Source organism: Panthera pardus, unplaced genomic scaffold (genome assembly GCF_024362965.1).
Source record: "Panthera pardus isolate Hobbes unplaced genomic scaffold, ASM2436296v1 HiC_scaffold_10, whole genome shotgun sequence".
NCBI lineage: Eukaryota > Metazoa > Chordata > Mammalia > Carnivora > Felidae > Panthera > Panthera pardus.
In genome coordinates, this window is record NW_026526655.1 from 11,319,219 (window position 1) to 11,345,037 (window position 25,819).

A 25,819-nucleotide genomic window follows, 5' to 3' on the forward strand; every position below is an offset into this window, starting at 1 on the left:
TTACCACTGACATATTCCTGAATATAGCAGTCATAGTAGTTTTAATAAATTTTCTACATGGCCTTTTTATAAAATTTTCTCTTTTAGACATAAAAGTTAGTCACTAGAAGTCTTCTGAAATTCTAATTTAAGAATTCAAGATGTTCTCAATTCACTACTCATATTTTAAGGCCACTTTGGTAAAGGCATTGCAGCAAGAACACAAAAACGATAGCATATTTTCTAATATTTATTTTTTTCACCTGCAAACTGTAGCAAAACATGATCAGCTTTATTATGCAGACAGGTATCCCTCTACATTTTTAAAGAATTTAGGTATGTATAAATAGAAGAGCTCTTAGAAAGGAAAAATTCAAGAATGAATAAAACCTTCCAATTTTGACTTTGTAACTTTCCAGTAGCAATGGTTAAAATGATTTTAGGTCATTCATTCCAAGATATATGACAGCACCTTAAAAGTGGCTGATCTATTTCCCCAGTAACATTTCTCACATAACAATGTGTTAAAGTTACAAATACTGATATGCACAAATAGCTAATTTCTAAGAAAAATATGTACAGTACTGCAGCATAATGAATGTGGTATCTGCAATAACTTAATATTAGCCAATTTTTAATATACATGATACCGCTACCTTTTTCTGCCAATTCACAGGTTAAAAGTTGTTACTGGAGCCCTCTGTTTTGCACATATTACCTGGTGTTTAATACACAATGCAGGCTTTTTAAAGACTTCTCTTGTGTTTAAAGCTAAGATCAGTGAAACAAGACAACAGTGCAAGAGGCGGAGAGATGTAATGTGACCACGTAAAAGTTCGTTCCAGTAAAGTGTCTATATAAGGCTATAAGAAAGGATTGGTTGATGAGCTTCCCGTTGGAAACTGTCCTGTTGGTGCACCAGTCTAAAGGAAAACATAAGACGAAGCAGACATGTAAGAGTGGTGTATGTGGGGAAAATAGGAAAATAAACTTTATTTGATTAAATCTAATTAAACAGTATTTACATTAGAAATTCCTTTATAACTACTGGGAATTACATTTATTCATTACTGTTATCAGCAACATATTATAATAAAACTATTAGGTGGTCTTTAATACCCATTACTTCAGGGGCGCCTGGGTGGCTCAGTCGGTTAAGCGGCCGACTTCGGCTCAGGTCATGATCTCGCGGTCCGTGAGTTCAAGCCCCACATCAGGCTCTGTGCTGACAGCTCAGAGTCTGGAGCCTGTTTCAGATTCTGTGTCTCCCTCTCTCTGACCCTCCCCCGTTCATGCTCTGTCTCTCTCTGTCTCAAAAATAAATAAACGTTAAAAAAATAAAATTTTTAAAAATAAAAAAAATAAAAAAATACCCATTACTTCATATAACTCTCATAACAGATTCTCAGAAAGGACTTGGCCCTTAAGAAAATGCATTTATGATTCAAACCAAACCTCCGACTTCAAGCCCTTTTCATACTGTTCACTAAACCTACAGCCACTCATAAAATGTCATGTTGACAAGAAAGCAGACAAGTCTCAAGTTCTAAAATAGCTTATTTACTGTCCATGTTTTGATCTGCAACTGATTCATGTGTGGTTTTTAAATCACAAAAGGATCGTGCATGACAGCCATCTCAATTTGTAAAATCTCATCACATGACATCAATAGAATAACAGCATGTAGCAGAGTCACAACCTGGTTTTCCTAATCCGCAAATAATACACAACAACTTATGCAAGTGCTTAAAACTGTGTCTCACTTACCATAAAAGGATTACTAGATACTCCAGCAGCTGCAACTTGACCAAAAGGGGTTACCACTGGCTTGCTTTGTCCAAATGCTGCAAAACCTGCACCTTGTTAAAACAGAACCACCAATTATAAGCCATACCTTTAAGAGACAATCTGGTAACTTGTAAAACTTCAGAAGGAGTTTCAGAGGAATTCCCACCAGGGCAATAGTAAAGTACCAATATGAAATTGTTGGGTCTCATGCTCTTTCATATACCAGAGACAGAACTTCCTGTGGCACATCTCAAAAGAGCTTCCACACAGCTCCTCAGAAATGGTTAATTCTAATCTTTCTCAGCTACGTCAACTGCTGGCATTTCAAAGGATGGAGTTAACAGATGAGCCTGGGACAGACTATCTGAGACGGGCTCTGAGTGCAACACAATGGTTTCGTGTGAACAGCGCAGTATTCCTTAGGAAATATTTTATCATTATGGCTCTGCCATGGACCCAATTTTTACCTGACTTCAAAAAAGAAAACACACAGTTATCATTTAAGAATAATCTTCAAATCTATGGACTTTCAAACTTTAGCAAATGAACTTAATGGGTAAAAAAAACAACCCTGGTCTCTACTGAAAGTTCCCGAAAACAAGTAACAAACTCTATAGTTACCTAATTGGAAATGTGGTCTACACCACCAAAGTAAATAATTTATACAAAAAATACACACGCAAAACAAAAACACTCGAGGTCTTTTAAAATCAAGAGGAACATCAGAACATAGATATACTATTCAGACAGACACTGGGGATTCTGAGAAGAAGGGGTAGTCTTTAGAGAGTCTCTGATTTCTCCTAAATCTATAACCTGGTTACAAGATCTCACCAAAGCACTCCACTTTCCAAGGCCCAAATCACCAAGGGCGTCTATATTTGCGTAGTAAACGTTAGCAGACAACGCCAATACCACGGCATTCTTCAGACGAGCCTCTTTGTCCAAACGTACAACGTCACGATACACGGAGGACATCTGAGGTGGACTTACAGCTAGTCGAGTGCTGGATCTTACCATTGGGCTGTTGAGGAAACGCTGTCTGCTGAGGGAAAGCTGCTTGGGCCGGGAAGGCGGGCTGCTGGAAGCTGCCACTAAAGCTGGTGGGCAGACTGTAGGGCGCAGGAGTCCCGAACCCCGCAGGCATGCTCATGGACGCGGTGCCAAAGGTCGCAGCTGACAGACAAAACAAGGGCTGATCATTTCCACACAACAGAGCAGGCTTTGTTTCTCATACCACATGTTACAGCACAATTTGCCTCGAAAAATATGAAGATGCACATTAAAGGCATTTTAAATTCCAAAACTCTTAACAAAGTTAGCAGTGAGCTTTAGCACTCTACAGTTGAACACAATCTATAACATTTTGTTCTCCTGAAACCCAACGAAGAATAAAGCTATCATTTGAAATCACAAGAAAACTTCTCAAAATAATTATAGAAAGTTCAAGTCTAAATAAATGGCAGTCAACTTTGAATCATCATGCAATTCACATGTATCCTAGCATACATTTTTTAGTTTCATTTTGCTATATACGTAAAATGGCCCAAAATTTAGTTTTGTCCACTGAACTGTCTACTATAATGTAATCAAGTATGTTCTGAAAAAAAATTTTTTAGACCTCTAAAAAATAGTTCACCAAAATTAACAAGACTTATAGGAGAAATAGGGTTAGAAGCAGGCCACTCAAAACCTATGCAGCTTTGTACCCAGAGCCCAAAAAGGGTAGGAGGGGGAGGGGTTTCTCTAATAAAACTACCCACAAAATTAAAAGAATATGTGAAGTTCCCAATACATCAATTCCAAAAGAAATATAGATGGATACCCATTTCTTGTTTGGAAGATAAACAGACTGCTCTGGATACGGGGTTTAAGGTTAGGACTGCTGAGTGAAAGAAATTGGGGCAAAATGCACAAAGACTGAAAAGGAAGTGAAATAAGCATTCTTAGAAAAGATGGATGTAGGGTGAATGAGCACTGTGATCAATACCGCACTGAAATCCGTGTGTGAACGACCAGTACGTATGTGGTAATGCTGCCATCCTTCCCCCACTTATAAATTACTTATAATCGAATCTGCATCACAGAAACACATGTAGTAGTAAAACAATTTATTACTTACTACTAGTGAAGATTAAAAACAGAACCTTCTGAAAAATGTCCTAGAAAAAGTCTCAGTAAAGTAAGAGCCAATAATGGTGCTTTTAATAGAGAATACTAGTAATTACAATAGTGAAATAGTGTTGGCATGATGCTATCAAAAACGTGGCAGTTCACTGAATTTCCTGATATAAAAAAATTTACCAATTTGACCTCTGATTTAAGGCACAGGAATTAATAACTAAAAATGTCACACAGACTTATATTTTATTGAAAAAAACCTGAGAGTCATGTTACAGATACTGCCCAAAGTAATCTTCATAATCCTATTGTTTATATCAAGGCAATTTTTCTCAATGAACCCAATTAGAATGCCAAATTTCTTGAAATTACTATTGATGACAGAAAGGAAAAACAAGCCACTAGGAAGCAAGTGAACTAAAGAATAATAAGCACACTGCAAGGGAAACAGAAGGGTTTCATAACAGACAACAACGCACTGACGAACTTTGACAAATCACTTTTAAGAAAGCACTAAAAAGCGCAACTTGTATACAGTTAAGCAAAACCAAACTCCATGGAATAATGTGGTAAGATGGTTTGGTGTGTCGAAAAGGTGTCAAAGTACTATGAAATCAAACTCAAGAAAAACAATCAAAAAAGCTATTAACATTCTAACGTGACCATGGAGGTAAGCAACAATGCTTTTCAGCGTTAAAAACAAATCACCACAATTTTCGTGTGACTTTAAATATAATGTAACCCCGATGCCACACATCCATGCCCACTCCATTTTAAAACATGGAAAAAACTCAATTCCACATGCAGGGATCCAGAACACTAGCAGAAGCTTCCACAAGCAGGTAGACAGATTGCCACACAAATCTAGGTATTAGTTGTGGCCACCTACCAAAATGAGCGTGAGGGAACACTTGAGAATGCATTGCTCCAGAAAGGCCTTACGGAAAGCCATAGAGAGACCAATGTCAATTAACTTATGGTTAACTATTGTCAAAACAAATCTGTTTCATTAAAAACTTTTAAAATTAGAATACACTGTTACAAAGTAGGTAGCATAAGAATACATATAAAAACATATCCACCAAGAGTTTTTTTAATTTCAACTATATTCACGACACTGTAATATTTAACCTGTTTGAAGTAAAAGGGAGATCGCCAATAATAAATACCAGAAAAATAAATATCAAATGAAAAAAAACATTTATGAAATCCACTTTTAAATAAATGCTAACATATTTTTCGTATCAAGATACAACTGTGTCCATAACAAGACTTTGTAGGTCTCATGAATTACACCCCAAATTGCTATTCGCAGGATCATCTAAAATGATCTAGAATCTACCTTTTGCCTCTAGAAAGTCGGATCTTGCAGACAGCACCTGGATGATGTTTGACTGTTTTCTTTACAACTCTGTACGCTAACTAAAAATACATAGATAACTCAAGCAAACTACGTATTATGAAAGGGAGAAATTATTCAATGCAGTTCATTAGAAAGGTAAGTGCAACTTTCAATTGAAAATGTTAATGGCTGAAAAGAGAGATGAGAAAAGTGCATCTTCTGCAAATCTTACCTGGCATAACTGAGGCCAGAGAGGTTACATACAAATAAACGTAATGAACAGAAAACAAGTTTAGGTTGTTAAGTACTAGAAACTTTTTGTTTGTTTTAACCTTCTGGAGTGGAATTGTTTCTAAAATACAGGTCCATCTATGTATGCTTTTTACATTAGCAAACTTTACCAATTAAATTTGGGGAAACAGAGCAACTGGGAGAGAAGAGTGGTTGTGAGTCTTGGTTCTGTCATTTTCTAACTACGAGACATTATGTAACCTCCACAGGCTTCAGTTTCCTCATTTGCAAATAGAGGGTACAGGTACAGGGATAACAATACCTACTTTATTTACAAAGCTGCAGTAAAAATAAATTTGACAATAAAATTTTTAAAATGATGTAAATATTCAATGGATGTATTTTACTTGCAAATCACTTTAAAAGATGTGTACTTAAAAGATACACCAGTACTGTGTTATGAATTCAACAAAGAGGTAATTCGGGGGAAGGATTCTATAATAAATAAGGTAGGTCACTTTATGTTTATCTCCTTTCTTACAGCACGTTAAGTCTCTTGAGAAGTTCTACGATAAAATGCGGGTTAAATTGTTTATACCAGCATTTCCCATGCATATCTGAGCACAGAACCCTTTCCCATGGAGTATTTGATAACATCTCAAGAGACATGCTGTACAAAATACACTCTGATAAAAACCGACCTTTAGTCAACAGTGACTGCGAACCAATATGAATTGCTGTTGCCTCAGCCTGCAACAACGATGCCCTCTCAAGTTCTAGCCCTGGAATGCTGTAATGCCCATTCTGGATACACCACCATGTATAAGGAATCACAAGTTACACATTATTTTGTGACTAGCTTCCTTTATTTTAGCCTGATGTTGCAGCATGTCCGCTTCATTATTTTTCGTCAGTATTTCATTACTTTTTATTATCAAGCAAATTCCATTGTATGATTATAACACATCCGGTCTACCCCTTCATCAGTTGATGGACATTTTGAGTTGTTTCCTCCCTTTGGCTATCATGAATAATGCTGCAACGGAACATCTGTGCGCCAGTTTCTATGTGGATGTACATTTTCATTTCTCTTAGGTATATTCTTAATGAGCGGAATGGGTGGAACCAGTGGAAACTATGCTAGTTTAGAAGAGTTCTAGGTACAAATATTTGTGCCGTTAATTAATTTTGAACCCTTAAGGCAAACCCATCAAACCAGTCTCCCCCTAGATAATAAAACAAGGACACTAGCCTAGATGCTACTGTGATTTTCAGCTCTACATCTCTATTAAGTTTACCTCCTGGCGGGGGGTGGGGGGGAATCTTTAAAATCTTTGTTCATTCATTCATGTGGCTCAGTCAGTTGAGCATCTGACTCTTGATTTTGGCCCAGGTCATGACCCCAGAATCGTGGGATCGAGCCCTGCGTCGGGCTCTGGAGCTGCACGTAGAGCCTGTGTAAAGGTTCTCTCTCTCCTTCTGCCCCTCTCCCCTCACTCTCTCTAAAATTATTTTTTTTAAAAATCATTCATTAAAATGAAGTTAGGGAAATAATAAAGACTTTTCATTCCACAGCAAAGGAGAGATTGAAGAGTTTTAACAGAATTTCATAATAATTGAAAACTGTATTAAATCTGTTAGATTTAAGGTCTCAAGAGCCCTCTTTTTTTAAAAAAATGCTATTACAGAATCCTAAAATAAAAAAGGTCTTAGGCCATACTGGCTGATATCCTAATGAAAGTTTCTATGTAACATGGCAGAAGAAAATTAAAGCCTCAAAGCTTTACAGATGCAGAAGAAAAATTATTAAAATATGTATTTTAAGAAAGAAATGTTATCAGTAAAGTTTTACATTTTATTATGCAATCCGTCTTTCAAAAGCTACTTCAAATGGAATTCAACAATATATTTGAAAGCAACAAAAAATATTTCCTAAAGAATATTAATTTTGACACTGGAAATTCCTGAGCATAGTGAGCATAGTGTATTTGTCAAAATGTTGCTCATATTTCAACTTCAGTAGAAACATATATAGCTAACATTTACTTTTCATCAATTCTGTAACAATTTAATGAAGGTGACCAATGTGATAAATCAAAGCAGTTTATAAAGAGAAATTTTTTAACCTTGAAATAAAAATTTATGGACACAGATTTACCTTTCAATAAATTTTTCTTAGCCTAATACTAAAATTACCTTATATTATCTGAACATATACTGTATGTTTTATATTAATGTACATCCTATGTAGAACCTTAACTTTAAAGGACTTTCATACTCTACATAAAATAAGCAAAAAAATAAAAAATAAAAAGCCCTTAATTCTAATGACAAAACTAACTTCAAGGTAGTCATGAAAGGAAAATAATAGGAAAGATTTACCATACAGGACAATGCAAACACCATGCAAAGATGATTTGTATCATCTAAATTCTCACAAAAACCCTGCCAATAGGAGAATATTATTCACATTCTATAGAGAAGGCCAACAACAGGGCTCAGAGAAGTTCAATCAATACAAGTTTTAGCCAAGGCACAATTTGAATTTCCATCTTTCTGTTGTCAAATGGGGTTATGATAGCTATAAATGTTTCAACAGTATCTTGTCAATAATTTTAAACACTCAACAAATGTTAGTACATCTTTCTATCATCTTTATTCATCACACAACTAATACATAAAAAGCATCTTAAGATCACCGCAAGTAAATACTAAATCAGGATTTGAACACAAGTCTGGCTGTACCCAAAACATATCCACACTTAACTTTTCTGAGCCTCAGTTCCCTCAGCTGTCAAGGAGTGATTAAAACATTTATTTGATGAGAGCTAAAAGGATTAAACGACACAATGCACAAATCCCTATGTGACGTGAGACATTTTACAAATTCATTCCGCCAAGTCAAAATAGCATGCTAAGAAAGGGAAATGTTACATGTATCATAACTGATGAATATTTTTGTCTGAAACACACAGAAACGAAAACAATCACTGATTAGGTGTACTTGAATTCTAACAAACACAAACCATTTTTTAAAAATTATCTGTGAAAATACTTATTAAACATCGATCATGCGAGATACCCACAAATTATGACTAAAGACATTTATTTAAAAGGAAAGTTATAGTTCAAACTCCATTAATACCACAATTCTTAATCTTGCCTATGACAGAGATTTACTAGTAAATACCAATTGTCATGGCACAAATTATGTTACAAGCACCTTACTTTTTCCAGATTCCACACCGATATATGCCATACGCCGAAAGCTTTAGTTCTAAACGTACCGGGACACATACACAAAAACAGAGCTGGCCAACTGGAGGTTTACTGGGTATCCAGCAACTCCACACACACTTGTTGACGCTCCAAGGTACTGGCCAACAGTTCTGGTGTTCAGGTTGATAAGACAAAAATCAAAGAGGCTCAATACAAAAAAATATGTGGCTGGCTTGCGGTATGAACCAAAAACAAAAAAAGGGAAGGAATAAAGAGGATTAAAAAATTATCAAGAGAAAATATTAAAATACCATTCCCTAAATCAAATCAGGTTTGTGTAAGTTAAAAAACGTGAACACTCTAAAAGAAATAAGCACTGGAAAAGACGTGATTTTTAAGACCTCATGTAACAAAGCTCATTCCTTCCTTGCCATCTCGTGGAGAGGAAAATAAGAAACAAAAAAACTTCTCGTAAGTTTTTTCTATTAAGACTGAATGAGTAGTAACCAGTAATTCCAAAACCCGATCACCAAATAAGTCAGAATTTCGGTGTTCAAAGTCCCACCTTGGTCACAAAGTGGCTGCAGGGCGCAGGGCTCTAAGGAGGCCTCGCCTCCACACTTGGGCTTCCTCACCTGAAGAATGAAAGCAGGGAATGGGGACCAGGGGGCGCTAGAGAATTTCTAGGGTTCCTCTCAAATATTAGAAGTCCAGGATTTTATAAACTTTCAGCTAGCGTAGGTCTTTTTTTTTTTTTTTTTTTTTAATGTTTTCACATTTATTTATTTTTGAGAGACAGAGAGAGACAACGTGAGTGAGGGAGCGGCAGAGAGAGAGGAAGACATAGAACATAGAATCCGAAGCAGGCTCCAGGCTCTGAGCTGTCAGCACAGAGCCCGACGCGGGACTGGAACCCACGAACCACGAGATCATGACCTGAGCCGAAGTCAGACGCTCAACGGACTGAGCCACCCAGGCGCCCCCAGCTAGTGTATGTCTTTATGGACAAACTCTTCCATCCACTTCCCATTCACTACAGTAACAAAGAAGAGCTTTATTTTCTGATGTTCTTCCCATGATGTCTTTGTAATAAATACCTTTTCCAAAGCTTTCTGTTCTATAATCTATATTTATTTCTTACCTGTTGCTCCTCTGGCATTGGTCTGAAATGGATTTGTAGAAGATGCCACAGAAGGACCAGCAGCAGCAACAAATGGATTTGTGGAAGGCGTAGCTTTAAAAAATTAGAAAATATGCTATGAAATCCTAACATATTTGTATTCAGTCATTTAAAATATTTGTTCATACATTTATGAAGATCAGAAAACTAGAGCTTTTGGATAATAAATTGTTGCTCTGACTGCCTTCCAGTACCTGTAAGAAAATGTTCTACAGTATACACAGGCTCTTTAGAAAATCCGGTATATATACCAGAAACACGTACCTCCAAATGGAGCAGGCACACTCGAAGAAGCAGGCTGTGTCTGTGCAGAAGCACCCACGGGCACTGTTCCAAAAACATTGCTGAAAATAAATACAGAAAGAGTTCTTTTTATTCATTTTTTAAAGCAAGGCTAATCTATCTATAGGGTGGCCATAAAATGTGGAAACAGGTAATACTGAACACATCATGTATCACAGCTGTTCTTAAACTCTGGAGTCCGGTCTCATTTACATTCTTTTTTTTTTTTTTTTTTTTTTTTAACTAGGCTCCCCGCCCAACATGGGGCTTGAACTAAGGACCCTGAGATCAAGAACCGCGTGCTCTTCTGACTGAGCCAGCCAGGAGGTCCAGGACTCATTTACGCTCTGAGCCGAGAACTCCAAAGAGTCTTTGTTTAAATGTGCTATATTAACAATACGTATATACAGAAATTAAAATGGAAAAATTTTTAAATCTTATACTTTTAAAATTAACTATAAAGCCATTATACACTAACGTGAGTAGCATTTTTAGGATAAAGAACTATATTTTCCAAAACGAAAGGAACTTAAGAGTCACAACATTTTTGCAAATCCCTTCAATGGCTGGGCTTAACAGAAGATCAATCTCCTGTAATATGTCGTTTATGTAAAAGTGTATGAAAAAAACTGCTCTCATAGACATCTAGCTAAACAAACTAGGAGAATCTGAATAGTTTCTTCAGATACTTGTGAATATTTTCCTTGACATCACAGCCAAAACGACAGTGATAATTTCCTAAAGGTTAGCTACAAAATGGAATTTGAAATCCTATCAATGAACTCCTTTGTGCTCTCTGAAGTAACATCTACTAATCTATCTTGCACTTTAAATGAATCTTTTACCATTTTTGTATCATTTGGGAAAATATCTGATACAAATCTTCCAAATGTTAACAATTTCCTTATACAAAATCAAAAACTATCACTGCTCATCTTATCAAAAAGTAATGTAGAGCTGTCGAGTTCATGATGGAGTCAATAAATTTTCCAAAATTCTAATATTTGCTTTGGAAGTGTGAATTTTATCAGTTATTTTCCTTAAAGTGACAGACTTCAATTATTTCATTTTTGAGAAAATGTGTGCCAAATATCCAAATCTGAATAACCATGGTTTATCAGTCTTAAGGAAAAATGGCGTTCCATAAAACAAGTGGCTGGTTCATTCCACAATTTAACCACACAAGCTGATTTTCCAGAAGCTACCTACCATACTTCAATATGCACCAGAACCACGTGATGTATACCTTATCTGAATACACAGCAAGTTAAGAAAACATTATGTAAGGGTCAAGATTTAATAAAGTTAAATTTCTTTACTGTTTCATCAAGAATATTTGTAAGAATATATACATAAGTCATGGGGACGTAATGTACAGCATGGTGACTACTGTCAATAATATTGTAGTTCGTACTTCAAAGTTATCAAGAGAGTAAATCCTACAAGTTAGCTTTGTGTGGGGACGGACACAAACTACATTTACTATAATCATTTCCCAGTGCATACAAATATCAAACCATTATGTTGTACACCTGAAATCAATGTTAAATATCAATTATACCTCAATAAAAAAAATTAGAAGAAGAATATTCAGAAGAAAAACAATCAAGACTATTCACAAGTAAAACTGAAAGTGGTGTAAGAAATACAGTGACTATTACATGACTAGGACAGTTGGTGTCATGGCCTTAGTCTGTGCTATGGCACTACCAAGTTTTTACTTGCCATTGTTTTTGTGCCATCAATACAAATGTCAAATACTGAGAACACAACTAACCCCTCAGAATTATTATGAATAGAGTTTGGACTTCACAGACCCCTTGGAAGCGTCTCAGGTACCCGAAATGTCCCATGGACCACACTGTGGACCACTAAGATACTGTAATATGATACCAATAAACCACCTGTTAAATACACCTCTCTGTTTCCAGACTGTATGGTTACCTTGCAATAGGTCACGACTGTTATCTAACATAGACAATCTTAATGAAAGAAAAATAATAAATACTCTAAACTGTTCTTTGGATTCAATTTTTCCCATCTGGCTGTAAAATTAATTACTAGAGAGTCCAAGTCATTAGCGTTACAATCCTCCCACTTCTCCCTAGAAAAGATGCTAAAAGAAAATTAAAAAAAAAAAAACACACCTCAGATAACAAAAGAAAGAAGAGACAATCTACAGGACAGAAAACACTTGGATAAAACACTGCACAGCTAAGTCACCTATACTTCTGGGTCTGTTTCCTTACTACGAAATGAAGAAGTTACAATTAGAAGTGTTTTTAAAGATCTATTGCTGTTAAAATGTGTTAGACTTCCTGCTGCCTAGAATTCCTTCATTCCACACGAATCTGAGCACAGTAATGGATATGCTATGTGTACCAGCGGGACACCGGAGAGATATAGAACAGGGTCTTGAGTTGTCTTGCAAACATATCGAAAAATGTTTATTTACAACTAAAGCTACATGTTACTTCCAGTGTTTAGTCTTCGTGACTGAAAACTGTACCTTAAAAGTATATAATTTGCTAAATGGATTCTCTGCTCAGTATAATTAAATCCGTATATAACTCTCCATTTTGAGACGTGTACATACTCTCAATTACACTTCCGTGTTCAAGGAAGAGAAGTAACAAAACCTTTGAGTAAGTAAGATAAAATGGCAATCACTCAAGGATTATATTTTAATTAGCAGATTCAACTCCGTTTCTGCAAACTTACAAAAATATTCAAGAATTTTAAAAATGTGTCCCCAAACAGCCATTATTTAACATCATTATTCAGTGTTGAATTAAAAAACAAAAAAGAGAAGACACGAAGCAGGAACACGGACAAAGACAAGGTACCTGCTAGCATTACTTGTGGAAGTATACGCGTTACTGGACGTGGCCGCGGAGCTGAAAACGCTATCGAGTTCTGCCAGGGCTGCGTATTTGTCTGAAGATGCACTTGACTGACTGGGAACTGAAACCACAGAACCAACAGGAGGTTTACCTGTGGTCCCAAAACCACTCCCCTGATCACCACCTATAAACAAACAAAAACAATTACACCGAAAACTTAGTTATTATGCTTTCAATTTACCACCCACATGTGCCATGAAACACATGCAAATTTAATTTTCCAAATTTTTTAATTTTAGAGAGAGAGAGCACATGAGCAGGGGAGAGGGGCAGAGGAGGGAGGGAGGGAGAGGGAGAGGGAGAGGGAGAGGGAGAGGGAGAGGGAGAGGGAGAGGGAGAGGGAGAGGGAGGGAGAGGGAGAGGGAGGGAGAGGGAGAGAGAGGGAGAGAGAGGGAGAGAGAGGGAGAGAGAGGGAGAGAGAGGGAGAGAGAGGGAGAGAGAGGGAGAGAGAGGGAGAGAGAGGGAGAGAGAGGGAGAGAGAGGGAGAGAGAGGGAGAGAGAGGGAGAGAGAGGGAGAGAGAGGGAGAGAGAGGGAGAGAGAGGGGGAGAGAGAGAGAGAGAGAGAGAGAGAGAGAGAGAGAGAGAGAGAGAAAATCTCAAGCAGGCTCCGTGCTGCACATGGATCCCACGACTCTGGGATCATGACCCTGAGTCGCAATCAAGAGTCGGGATATTCAACCGACTGAGCCACCAAGGTGCCCTGAAACATGTAAATTTAAAACTACTTTAATGCTAAGCGAATAAATAGACAAGAATTCTGTAGTGTTATCTAATAAACTATCTACAAACTATTAGACAAGATTAATTGCTATACACACCACTGTGGTAAAGACAGGATACAGTTTCTGTAACAAAAACTAAGGTGGGGCACCTGGGTGGCTCAGGCAGTTAAGCATCCAACTGCTGATTTCAGTTCAGGTTATGATCTCACAGTTCGTGAGTTCGAGCCCTGCGTCCTGCGTTGGGCTCCACACCGGCAATGCGGAGCCTGCTTAGGGGATTCTCCATCTCCCTCTCTCTCTACCCCGCCCCCCATTTGCACGCACTCTCTCTCAAAATAAATAAACTTAAAAACAAAAAGCAAAGAATCTGTACCATTGTCTAAATTATGCATAAGGAGCAAATTCTCAAAGTGCTACATTAACATCTCCAAGACAGGTGCGTGTCATTCAAGTGAACATAAAAATTTCTAAAATGCCAGACCTAATGAGAACAATCCATTAATAATACCATCTTCCCAGGGTTTTCCATGAAAAAAATTAGAGACAGTAGTACGAGGAAACATTTACACAGCACTTATTATGTGCCAGGCACTGTTCTAAATGACTTAGATGTGATAATACATATGAGCTCAATGCTATTACTGCCCTATGAGATGAGATGAGAAAACAGCTACAGAGATTCGGATGCAGAATCCAGTCCAAAAGCAGACCTCTACTGTTCCCTACCACACTGTGCATTCTGAGAGGCAAAATACTGGCCTTAAGATCAAAACCAGGTATAAAAATATTCTATAAAACTAATGGCTTTTAATACCAAAATATTAATAGTAAAAATAGCTCAAAATGAATATATTATAAAAACAACCAAATAACGCTCCAGTCAGCATTATTAATTGGATTTGCTGGCCCTCTATAGCCTCAGAACAGTGAAGCATGCTTTCTAAGACAAAATTAAATTTTGTCAATTATTTTCTTTTAGAATTAGAAGTTTACAAATAGTTCCTAGTTTTCTAGGCCTTCCAAAAGACCTATTATTATTTCACATCAAAAATGTGCCGAATGGTCATGAACATTTAGTGTACGCAGAATTTCTTTACAACTAAAAAAAGCATAACAACCTTAAATTGCAATAAACACAACCGAATTCAGAGGACTATGTTATTACAAATTTGTATTTATTTTGTGTAAAGCTTAATACCTTGCCCAGCACTAAAGATATTGTCTAAATTAGCAAGTGCTGCGTATTTGTCTGTAGTCTGCAGACCAGCTTTGTTCGTTGAAACTTTACTAACAGCTGATGCTGTTTGATGACTCTGGGAAGTATTGAAGGTTCCAAAATCAGCACTGGAGGATTTGGGGAAGTTATCAAAATGAGCAAAATTAGCATTTACTGATCCAGCACTTCCACCTGTAACAGAATAAACAGAACACTTGAAATTTCTAGACTTTTCCCAAAATCCTTTGATAGATTATATGATCATTTCTTCCTTAAGTGTTCTATAAGCAATCTTACATTCTTAGAATTAACAACTGGCAAGCGGTATTCAACTTTAATCTTCTATTTACGTATGACTGTAATTTGGGGAACTAGATTTTCAAAGATCCTGGCAACATGGAGCGTAACAAATTTCTATGTGTAATTATCTACCCTGAAGCGAAGACTATAATTCACAGAGGAGTAATTCCATGCTTGCTGGGTTTGAGACTTAGTTACCTTAATATTCATATATACATATATATATGTGTGTGTATATATATATGTTAATACATCATACATATATATACATTACACGTATATATGTTAATATTCATATATATGTGTATACACATACACATACACACACACACACACACACACACACACACACACACACTGTCTCTCTCTCTCTCACACATATATATTACTATGACCTTTTACTAGTTCTCCCTAAACGGATTTCCATCGACAAGATGCAAAGTATTTTATGCTATAAGCTCTTACAGCTCCAATGGAGACCTGGTGGCAACAAATCCCAGAGCAGAGATTTAAAATGTTTAAGATGTACTGTTTTGATCCACAATTTCTTAAAAAGTGGTCTTTGAGCTCTGGAACTTATTTTACTTGAAGAGTTAATATTTAATTCCACATAATAATATTGTAATATATATATAGTATCAGTAAAATCATACCCTATTATATAGTTCAAGGAATAAAAATTATAGCATACAATATATAATCTTTTGAGACTTATAAGATCATAATTCATCTAATGGTCTATCGTACATCCTGCTAAGATTTTGAAGACTGTTCTGGTTACCAGAGACTTTCCTAAAGCACTACCAGAAGACTAAAGCCAGAATAGTTCATTTTATGCTTTTGATGCTATACTGTTGGTATTAGTTCTTCACACCTACACATTAGTTTCAGCAATGAGAACAGTATATACATTACAGCTATATATTAAAGTAACAGCAAAGCACAATTAACAGATATTTTAAAAGCAGAAAGAATACAGCCCTATTTAAAAAAGAGAACACAAACACTTTCCCATCAATCAGTGTATTTCAGACACTCTAAAATAAATATGGATAAAATTTCTTCCAGGAATAAACTCCAGTCCTTTGCAATTAAAAGTAATGTGTGTTGGTATTTTAAGACTGTGGTCTGTTACAAGTAGCTGGTGAACATAGTACACAATACTAATCTTTCACAATTTTTATGATGAAATTTATTTCAAATTATTAAAAACTGAACTATTAAATCAACTCTTTTACTGTACACTATTGTGCTCTCTAAGTCTGAGCTTAGTAACAGTGAAGACACAGAAATGAGAGTTTCAGAATGATTACTATTAAAAGATGAATAACATTCTATAATCGAAAAATCCATGGAAGAGCATAAAACATACAAATCAGTAAAAGATGCCTACTTGACAACACAACTTACTGTTGGAAGCCTGGAGAGGAAAAGCTGAAGTAAATTCACCAAAACTGCAGCTAGATGAAAGCATTCTAAATGCTGGACAGCCAGAAATTATGTAAATGATGGAATTTAAAGAAGAAAAAAAAAAGAAAAGTGAAAGAAAAGGCTTTATAAGACAATACACAGAGTTAAAAGTTGAAAGAAAAGTCATCAGCCAAAGATCTCAACAAGGGTTCAACGGGATTCTGGAAACAATACTTAGTTCAGGGGAGAGTACTCACTGTCCAAAGCCCAATTCCTGCACAGAAAACTACTTCCAAGTCTGATTAAAGTGACTGTGAAATAATCTACTCTTGACTAATAGACTGACAATATTTATTGTCTCAAGCTTGCTGCCCTGAAAATTACTTACGTTTTTATTTCTATGGAAGCAATCAATTAGCTTCCTTTACTCAAAGCCTAAACCAATGTGTTCTGTGAACCTAACAAATTTTGAGGACTGTAACGCTCCTGTGCCTAAGAAATTTAAGGAAGATTCATATGCAGGAAAAGGAAGAGAACAGACACTGTGAATTAGACAACACACCAAGGAGTTCAAAAAACCAGATGAACACAGAAAAAAATAAAGATTTCAGGTTTCCCCAGAGCTTTGTAAGATAGAACTATTTTTAAATAAAATAATTATAGAATTTAAGTTTAGAATAATTTTTTAAACTACGTGTAGAGAGTTTTGTATGTCAAAACGTTTACGCGTGACGCGGAGAAGCTCTACCTGGAGTTTGGGGCTGAAAAGGAGAGCGACTTGCTGTGGGGAAACCTCCAAAATCACTCGAGCCACTAGACTGTCCAAATGCACCAAAGTTTGCAAAATCTGCATTTGCAGAGTTCTGGGCTGTAAATGGTAAGGAACAATATATGTTAATGAATATGAAAATTATAAATGAAAAATATGACAAATGAATTTAAGAATCTTATGAGAAGTTTCTGTTTCACAACTTACTTTAAAGAGAATTCATTCAGAATCCAATTTTAAATCCTGCCAGTGCTGATTTAACCCAATGCCAAACAATTAAAGGGTAGCCAAAAATTTCCCAAAACACTTTGTACAACAATAAATTTGTACACAATACCCTTTGAGTGACCTCCGGAATAGTACTGCAAAAGTGACTCTACTGAAGGAAACTCTAAGAGCATGAAATATATGAGTTACAGTAAAGCAAACTGAGATGTAGGATATAGATTACATTCTGGGAAACTCAGATTTAAAATGGTGGTGAGTGATTCATCAACTTTGTGAATCTAAAATAATGATACAAAGAAGTTTAAATTTCATTAATATTCTTTTTGGTTTTTTTTTCCCTAAGTATACAACCATCTCACATCATGGCACGTAAAAATGAAAAAACTTAAATGTTTAACAAGGACATGACTGCCAAATAAATCACAGATAGTCACATTCTCTTCGAAGGCTGCTGTTCTGGCGAGACTGGGTGACATCTGACTCCTGATTTCACCTCAGGTCATGATCTCATAGTTGTGAGATCAAGCCCCGAGTCGGTCTCCTGAGTCAGACATGGAGCCTGCTTAAGATTCTCTCTCTCTCCCTCTGCCCCCTCCTGCTCATGCTCTCTTAAGGCGGGGGGGGGGGGGGGGGGCAGCCTGCTATTTTTAATACATATTAAAATTTGAGAAATGAAAATAGCAAAATTTGTGACATTAGTGTACTTCAGACTCAGTGAAAAAGACCAACTGGTATTTCCCACTTGTCATTAACCTAAGAACAATTTTTTAGGCTTCCCTAAACTTAAAATATGTAACTAAATACAACAATTCAAAAGGTTGTTTTTTTTTTAAAGGCTACAATAGATGCTGAATTAAGATTTTTATAGAGAATATAAGAAGAAGTGGTTGGTATGTAAGAAAAAGAATGCTAAGTGGTAAGAATGAAAAGCATGCCCAAAAGATAAAGGTTAAATGCCATCAACATAGTACAAGTCAGCTACTTTAAATCCTTTGCAGGCAATTCTACTTCAAAAAGCTTTCATAAAGAAATAATCTTGCAAATGAGTATGGCTGCATCTAATAGCTAAATGATTTGTTTTAAAATAATAAAACAAATTTAAAACTCACATGGCCAGCAATGAGGGATTGCTTAAATTATGAAACATCATACAAAGAAATATAATGCGGCCATTTAAAAAATCACATAGAAGATACAGTCCTCTTCAAAAATACTTATGATGAAGTATATCAAGATAAACAGGCCAAAAAGTGCCAAATACATTTTCATCTGCCAATTTTGTCAGCATGGTATCATATGCACAGAAAATCTGCATTTTCATTAACTTGTAGTGGTGAGTTTTCAGATTGTTATAGTTTACTATAGTTATAGTTTATTGTTATTGTTATAGTTCACCAAGCTTTTGCAATGGATATGTATTCTAACTGTACATCAACGAAAAAAAAGTTACTAAACAAATTTTCCACTAATGAAGTAAAACATTACTCTAGGGAAATGATCAAAAAAACCTAACAGCATTTTATGTAATTACTATGTTGTGTATATCCGAAAGGGTATATGACTATAGGGGGAAACGCACCTGAACTAGATAGTCCTCCTTTTACTAGACACCTGTGACACCTCCCTCCCTGTGTCCTCACACCCAGCACTTGTGACAGGTGGAGTGCTATCCTACATACACCTATCGCTGCTCGCACTGTTGAAAACCTTTTCTAAAGACGTTTGTCCTCTCTCTCAAACATCACACAGACGTATCTAAATTAAAAGGCTGCTTACTGCTTAACACAAAAAATTCTGTATTTTCTGGATACTCTGAAATCTTTTGTTATTGTTTTTACTTATTACCATGATAAAATTCAATTTCTTTATAGGCTGAAATTTTACTTGAACAAATGAAATACATCTATCCCTTGGAGAAACAGGAGTTGGGTCCCTAAGCTGCTTTATCACTTATAATCTCAAATATAGTGAATAAGTAGCCTATAATAATATATATTCTACTTTCAACATATTTAGAACACTACAGGAGAAATATACATTTAACGTGTTTCAAACATCATCATTAAGAAATCAGTTCAATGTAATCCATTTTGTTAGTCAAGTCTATTTTTATCAAATTTATAAACACTGGTGTTTCCAACCAGAGCACCAAACACATTAACCAAATATCTATTCATTACAGCAAAACAGGACTTTGTAATACCTCTTTCAGTCTTTATATGGAGACACTAAATCTATTCAGTGTCTTCAACAACTGGTTATGGTCAATTTTAAAATTTCTAAGTACCGTGGAATGAAACTTTAGTAACCACAACTTTGGAAATTAAACACTAATAAATTCAATAATGTGAAAATTACTGTCTGGAACCACCTCAAGCAACTACCATACAAAGAAAGATAAACTAAACGGAATGTGACAAAACAATAATAGATGCTTTTTAAATAATCTTATCTCAAAAAGTACAAAGAAGTGGGGCTCCTGGGTGGCTCAGTCAGTTAAGCGTCTGACTTCATCTCAGGTCATGATCTCATGGCTCTTGAGTTGGAGCCCCGGGTAGGACTCGGTGCTGACAGCTCAGAGCCTGGAGCCTGCTTGGGATTCTGTGTCTCGCTCTCTCTCTGCCCCTCCCCCGCTTGCACACTCTCTCTCTCTCTCTCTCTCTCTCAAAAATAAATAAACATTTAAAAAAAATTTTTTTTAAAGTACAAAGAAGTAACCTCAGTTTAGAATTTAAGGCACCAAGTTAATCAGCCTGAATCTAGCTGGAAACTGTCTTTCCTCTTCAGTGAGAAACAGGTACTCCTGAGAAAGGGAGATAAACGTAGGGATGAGAGATAGAAACTGACTGCCTTCATCATGAATACAGCTGACAAATACACTTTGTTTCACCTACATGTTTAAATTCTTTATCATCAACCCAACATTTAAAAAGACAACATCTTACATTAAATAAACAAGATTTCCTGCTTTTCTTAAAAGAAAATCAGTGAATCTAGTAATCCTGAGCCTGACTGACCATGTGGCAACAGGAGATTAGAACACCTTCCTGTGCACACGGTTCCTTCCACACTGCATTGTATTACTCACTTGTGTTGACTAGATGGCAAGACAAAAGTTTGAGATCCCCAGTAAGGTGTGACAAAAATCAATTACAGTTTACAGTTCATAGGGCTGTGGAGTTTATTACCAAGCAAAATAACTATTAAATTCTGTAGGTTAATCATGTTTCTAACTGCACAAATATTTCTGTAGAAGATGACTTTTCCTGAACACAGTAATAACCTCACCACTGATACATATCCTCACATACCATCTCAGCCAGAATGTTCAGATGAAGGGTGAAGACTTCTGGCTTTTAAGCCATTAAATGATCTGCAAAATAACAGGTTTCCCTACAAAATAATGCTAACCACATTGGCATTTCTAAATAATTATCATTTGAAATTAAAGGTTCCATTTGTCGTATCAATCTGTACAGGAGAATATTCTCACTTAAAAACTTCTTAAAAAAAAACAAAAACATGAAAATTTCAGGGTGAGAACTGAGCTGTCAATGACTTTGTATTTGTGAACCATACACAGAAAAATAAAGATTCAGGGTTCTTGCAAAGGCTGGAGAAAAAGACAAAGAATGGAAAAAGAGGAGATAAATGACTAACTCTATTAGCTTCTTCTTGCAGTATGTGTATATATTTTATTCTTCTTGAATCCAATGAAGTTTAAAAAAAAAAAGCTGACTTGAGTGTGCATTCGTAAATAAGAACTTCAGGCTGAAAAAACTAACTCCTCTTAGGCCACCTGATCTAATCGACATGACTAGTAAAAGCCTCACAGACTCATCTTTCCTACCACCTCCACCACATGTGGAAAAGAGACCAAACTGTTAAGATCTACTTCCTCTATCAATCTGATAAAATTATAGGTTTCTTTTCTTTCTTTTTTTAACATATTCTACAATTAAATAATGGCTATTGTTTTCAAAGAGAATTCCAAGGGAGTTACTGATAAGGACGCGTGCCATCATGGCACAAAGTAGTCCGTGCAGCTGCAGTGTAGACGCGTATAAACACGCCTGGCTAACAAGTCTACAAGGAAGAGTACAGCATTAATTCCCTGAATGGTGAATATTCACAAATTGCATTTAAAGACAAAAAAACACACAAGGGAAACATGAAATAAGCTGAAAATGTACAAAAGAGCTTGGTACTTACTTATCAGTCATTTCAAATCCTATTTCAGCAAGTGTAAAACTGAGATAAATGAAAACTATTCATGAATTACAGAAGGTCCCCTCTACATTCATTGGTTCTCCAGCTCCTTTTGCCAGCATTCAAAAACAACAGGTGGGAACAGAGAGCTGAGACTCCTGTGCGGTCAGAGGAGCCTGGCTGCCCACCTGGAAGGTGAAGGGAAAGAGTCTCTCCAGGTTTCCTGGATGTTTCGCTGCTCGGCTAACACAGGAGAAGGGAAACCTACCACAGGCCCAACAACTTCAGCTTCCTGACTTCTTACCCTCCTCAGCATAATCTTTGCTAAGAAAGAGATCCTCTCCACCCTACAATCCCCTTTTAAATCAAACACATGCAACATACAAACATATATAATTTACACCATAATTTTCTTCCACAGTACGCCCTTAGAAAATACTCGAATATTTAAAAGAAAAGTTCCTTTAATGCTTGCTAGAAAGAAATGTGGCCGAAGAGCAGCTTTTCCGTAATTTTTCAAACTATCTTAAACAGTACATTTTGTGTGTGTGTGTGTGTGTGTGTGTGTGTGTGTGTGTGTGTGAGTATACATATATACATATGATTCACTTTATACCATCATGATCCAACTATAAACCAAGTCCTCAAATTGAAAGAAAAAGAAGGGACAGCATCACAATCTCACAGGTGAGTAAAAGAAGGTAAAATAAGTTCAAAAATACAAACAGGAAATCAATTCTGTAAGTACTGGTTTCTGCTATGTGCATTAAATAGTGAAATACATGTTTTAGAAAGATAGTCCTGAGTGTTTCTTGATTATATAATTAAAGTTAAGAAAATCAGCGACAAAGAAATAATAAACATTAGCCAATACCCCTATACATACATGCAAAAATATAAAGCAAAGTTTCAAATGGTCAAATAAAATGGCTACAAGTGACCTAATTCTTAATTTTAGTGCTCTCTACATTTGGTTTGATGCTTACTCAACCGTTCACAAATGCATACTAGATAAACTTTCTATGACATGCACATCAAAGCTTACTGGCATCCAAAAGGTATTTCATACATATCTCTGATATAAATACAATGTAGGCTTTTAGATCATTTACACCAGACCTTATAAAAAAGTAGAACAAAGCATAAACAAACAACTATAAGGACTCATTCTAACTCCAAAGCCCATTCTTTTCACTACATTATGCCATTTCTCTGTCCATTACAATTAGTTACTATTACAATTAGAGACACCAATGACTACATCTATACTTAAATAATAATTTTTAAATATTACCTAGGTAACTGCAAGGTTTTTACATTCATTCACAAATAAAACTCCATAATTTCTAATTTCTGGTGAAGTGCATTAAGCTCTTTGTAACAAACATGTTAAAAAAAATTTTTTTTAACGTTTTTTTATTTTTGAGACAGAGAGAGACACAGCATAAACAGGGGAGGGTCAGAGAGAGAGGGAGACACAGAATCTGAAACAGGCTCCAGGGCTCCAGGTTCTGAGCGGTCAGCACAGAGCCCAACGTGGAGCTTGAACTCACGGACCGCGAGATCATGACCTGAGCCGAAGTCGGACGCTTAACCGACTGAGCCACCCAGGCGCCCCTGTAACAAACATGTTAAATCTGAGAGTAAAAAAGAAGTTACATCTGCTACAGCCAACCTAAAGATATTGCTACTCTAAAGATGAGATAGTTTGAGAATTAATAAAGATAATAATGGGGGCAGGCACCTGAGTGGCTCAGTAGGTTTATCACCCAACTTCAGCTCAGGTCATGATCTAATGGTTCATGAGTTCAAGCCCCACATCAGGCTCTGTGCTGACAGTTTGGAGCCTGGAGCCTGCTTCAGATTCTGTGTCTCCCTCCATCTCTCTGTCTGCCCCTCCCCCACTGTGCTCTCTCAAAAATCAATAAACATTTAAAAAATAAAGATAATAATGACAACAGATTTGAGATGTAGCAAATGTTAAATCTATGAATTCATAATGATACGAAAGAAAAAAAAAAACAGATCACCATTAAAATGTGGTAGGGAATCAACTCATTCTGATATGTGGCCAGAATCAATCACATATTAACTTTCTATTATACTAACATATTATACTAACACATACTAACTATACCATTGGGTAATCAAAGATTTTTAAAGAAATATTTCAACTCATAAATGAAGGGATGATAAATTCAGAGTATCAACATTTTGCATAATGAATCCAGGCACTGAGCATCAACAGCTCACATTATAGAAACAGAAACGATTGGTATTATGTGCTTAAATCTTAAGTGGCAGGCTTGCCCCCTTCAAGAAAAGAACCTGTGATGGATGACGCATCTAGATCCAACTATCAATTTACAGAAAATACGGAGGGCAGAGGAACCTGTTAAGGGACCCCACAGTGGTGCAATCAACAAATTCAGACTGCTAAAAACTCCACAGGACAAATAACCAGATTTCTTAACAAATAAATTGCAGAGGAGAAAAATGGGATGGAGGAAGTACCCACAGAGTAAGTGATGTAGCTCACAACTGTAGCATGTAGACCTGATTTGAATAAACTGTGTGTGTGTGTGTGTGTGTGTGTGTGTGTGTGTGTGTCCGTCTGAAGTGGAATAGAAAGTCTTAAGTAGTGACTAATGAATAATTATTGTTACTGCTATTATTTAAGGGAGTGATACCACTACAATGGTGATGTTTAACAAAGTTCTTCTGTTTTATAAATACAAAATATTTAGGGATAAACTCTTATGTCTAAAATTGCTTCGAAAGAGAAGAGGAGGAAATGAGAAGAATGAGAAATGAAACCAGATTAGCCATGAGCAATGAATACACGAGGGTTATATTGTCATGTTTGAATATTTGCAATTCTCCACATTAAAAGGGTAAACAAAAAATATTGAGAAGTCTTTTCATTTTTCTTTGGAAAGAGGTCATGTCAGCATGTGGCATTAAGTATAATCTCTTCTGGGATTAAAAAGGCCGCGGCTACACAGTCACATAGGACAGCTCAACAGCCATGAGGGCCCACACCCTCAACAGAACACATTTACCGATATTTCAGTTTTCAAAAGAATGGATGTCTCTTGGTGCTAAATACACGTGCCTGGCAAAAAGCTGTCGAGAACAAACACTTACCGGCATGACTGTTGAAATGTGCAAAGTTAGCAAAATTGGCTGTGGCCGTTGACTGAGGCGCTGGAGCAGCAAAGATGTCTGAGCCAAGATCACTTAAAAGGTCAAACTGCTTCTTTTCCTGCTGCTGCCCTTGAGAGCGACCTACGACAGGGGACTGCACACCACACATTAACGATACAGAGCTTCCAGTCAGATCTGCCACATTTTTGTAACACTCTTTCCAATTCACCAAGTTTAAAAGGCAGTTGAAAGATTACATAATCTTTTATTTGTAGTTTTGAATACCTTGGTATTTTTTGAAAAGCACCAATTTTCCACATCTATTCCCAAATCATCTCTCAATTTTAAATACAGAGTCAAAGACAAAGAAACGCTGTATTGTAACAGCTGTTACACCTCAGAACACAAGCGAGACGTCCTGCTAGGAGAGCAATAATAAGACTTTCACAGAACACATCCTTTCTATGTGGGGACAGTGCCTTTCTCTTCAGCTTTCACTCAAACCTCTTGTGACAACTGAGCAATTTTATCCAGATGTCCTCGTATGCATCAGTAAAAGGGGTGGACTTGAATTCCAACAGTACTGTGCCTCAGAACCATTCTTGTGTAGGACAAACGCTGTCGTGCCAGATCAACAAACCGGTCACAGCTCAGAAAACTGTCACAAAGTGCAGAAGCACAAGCTTTTTCACCAACTTCTAAAAAGCCTTCAGCCCGTTTAGTTTTTTAAAATAAGGCATGTAATGCAAAGCCACCTGTGTTTCGATGATAAG

At 36.4% G+C, this 25,819-nt stretch overlaps 1 protein-coding gene across 12 annotated transcripts in view; it reads right to left on the reverse strand.

Annotated features, from left to right (window-relative positions):
• Positions 1-216: 216 nt before the first annotated feature.
• AGFG1 (ArfGAP with FG repeats 1) overlaps positions 217-25,819 on the reverse strand; it is a 72,569-nt gene continuing 46,966 nt past the window's right edge. For 2 of the 12 annotated variants that reach the window (XM_053904192.1, XM_053904226.1), the window contains 11 exons: positions 25,047-25,200; positions 17,442-17,561; positions 16,694-16,765; positions 14,966-15,175; positions 12,989-13,169; positions 10,125-10,204; positions 9,822-9,914; positions 4,778-4,825; positions 2,785-2,943; positions 1,747-1,838; positions 217-902 (listed from right to left, as the gene is read on the reverse strand). In XM_053904192.1, the coding sequence (XP_053760167.1) occupies positions 843-902; positions 1,747-1,838; positions 2,785-2,943; positions 4,778-4,825; positions 9,822-9,914; positions 10,125-10,204; positions 12,989-13,169; positions 14,966-15,175; positions 16,694-16,765; positions 17,442-17,561; positions 25,047-25,200 (1,269 nt within the window). In that variant the 3' untranslated portion in view covers positions 217-842. The remainder of the gene's footprint in view (positions 903-1,746; positions 1,839-2,784; positions 2,944-4,777; positions 4,826-9,821; positions 9,915-10,124; positions 10,205-12,988; positions 13,170-14,965; positions 15,176-16,693; positions 16,766-17,441; positions 17,562-25,046; positions 25,201-25,819) is intronic. The other 10 variants (XM_053904208.1, XM_053904194.1, XM_053904214.1 and 7 more) reach the window with 10 other exon arrangements.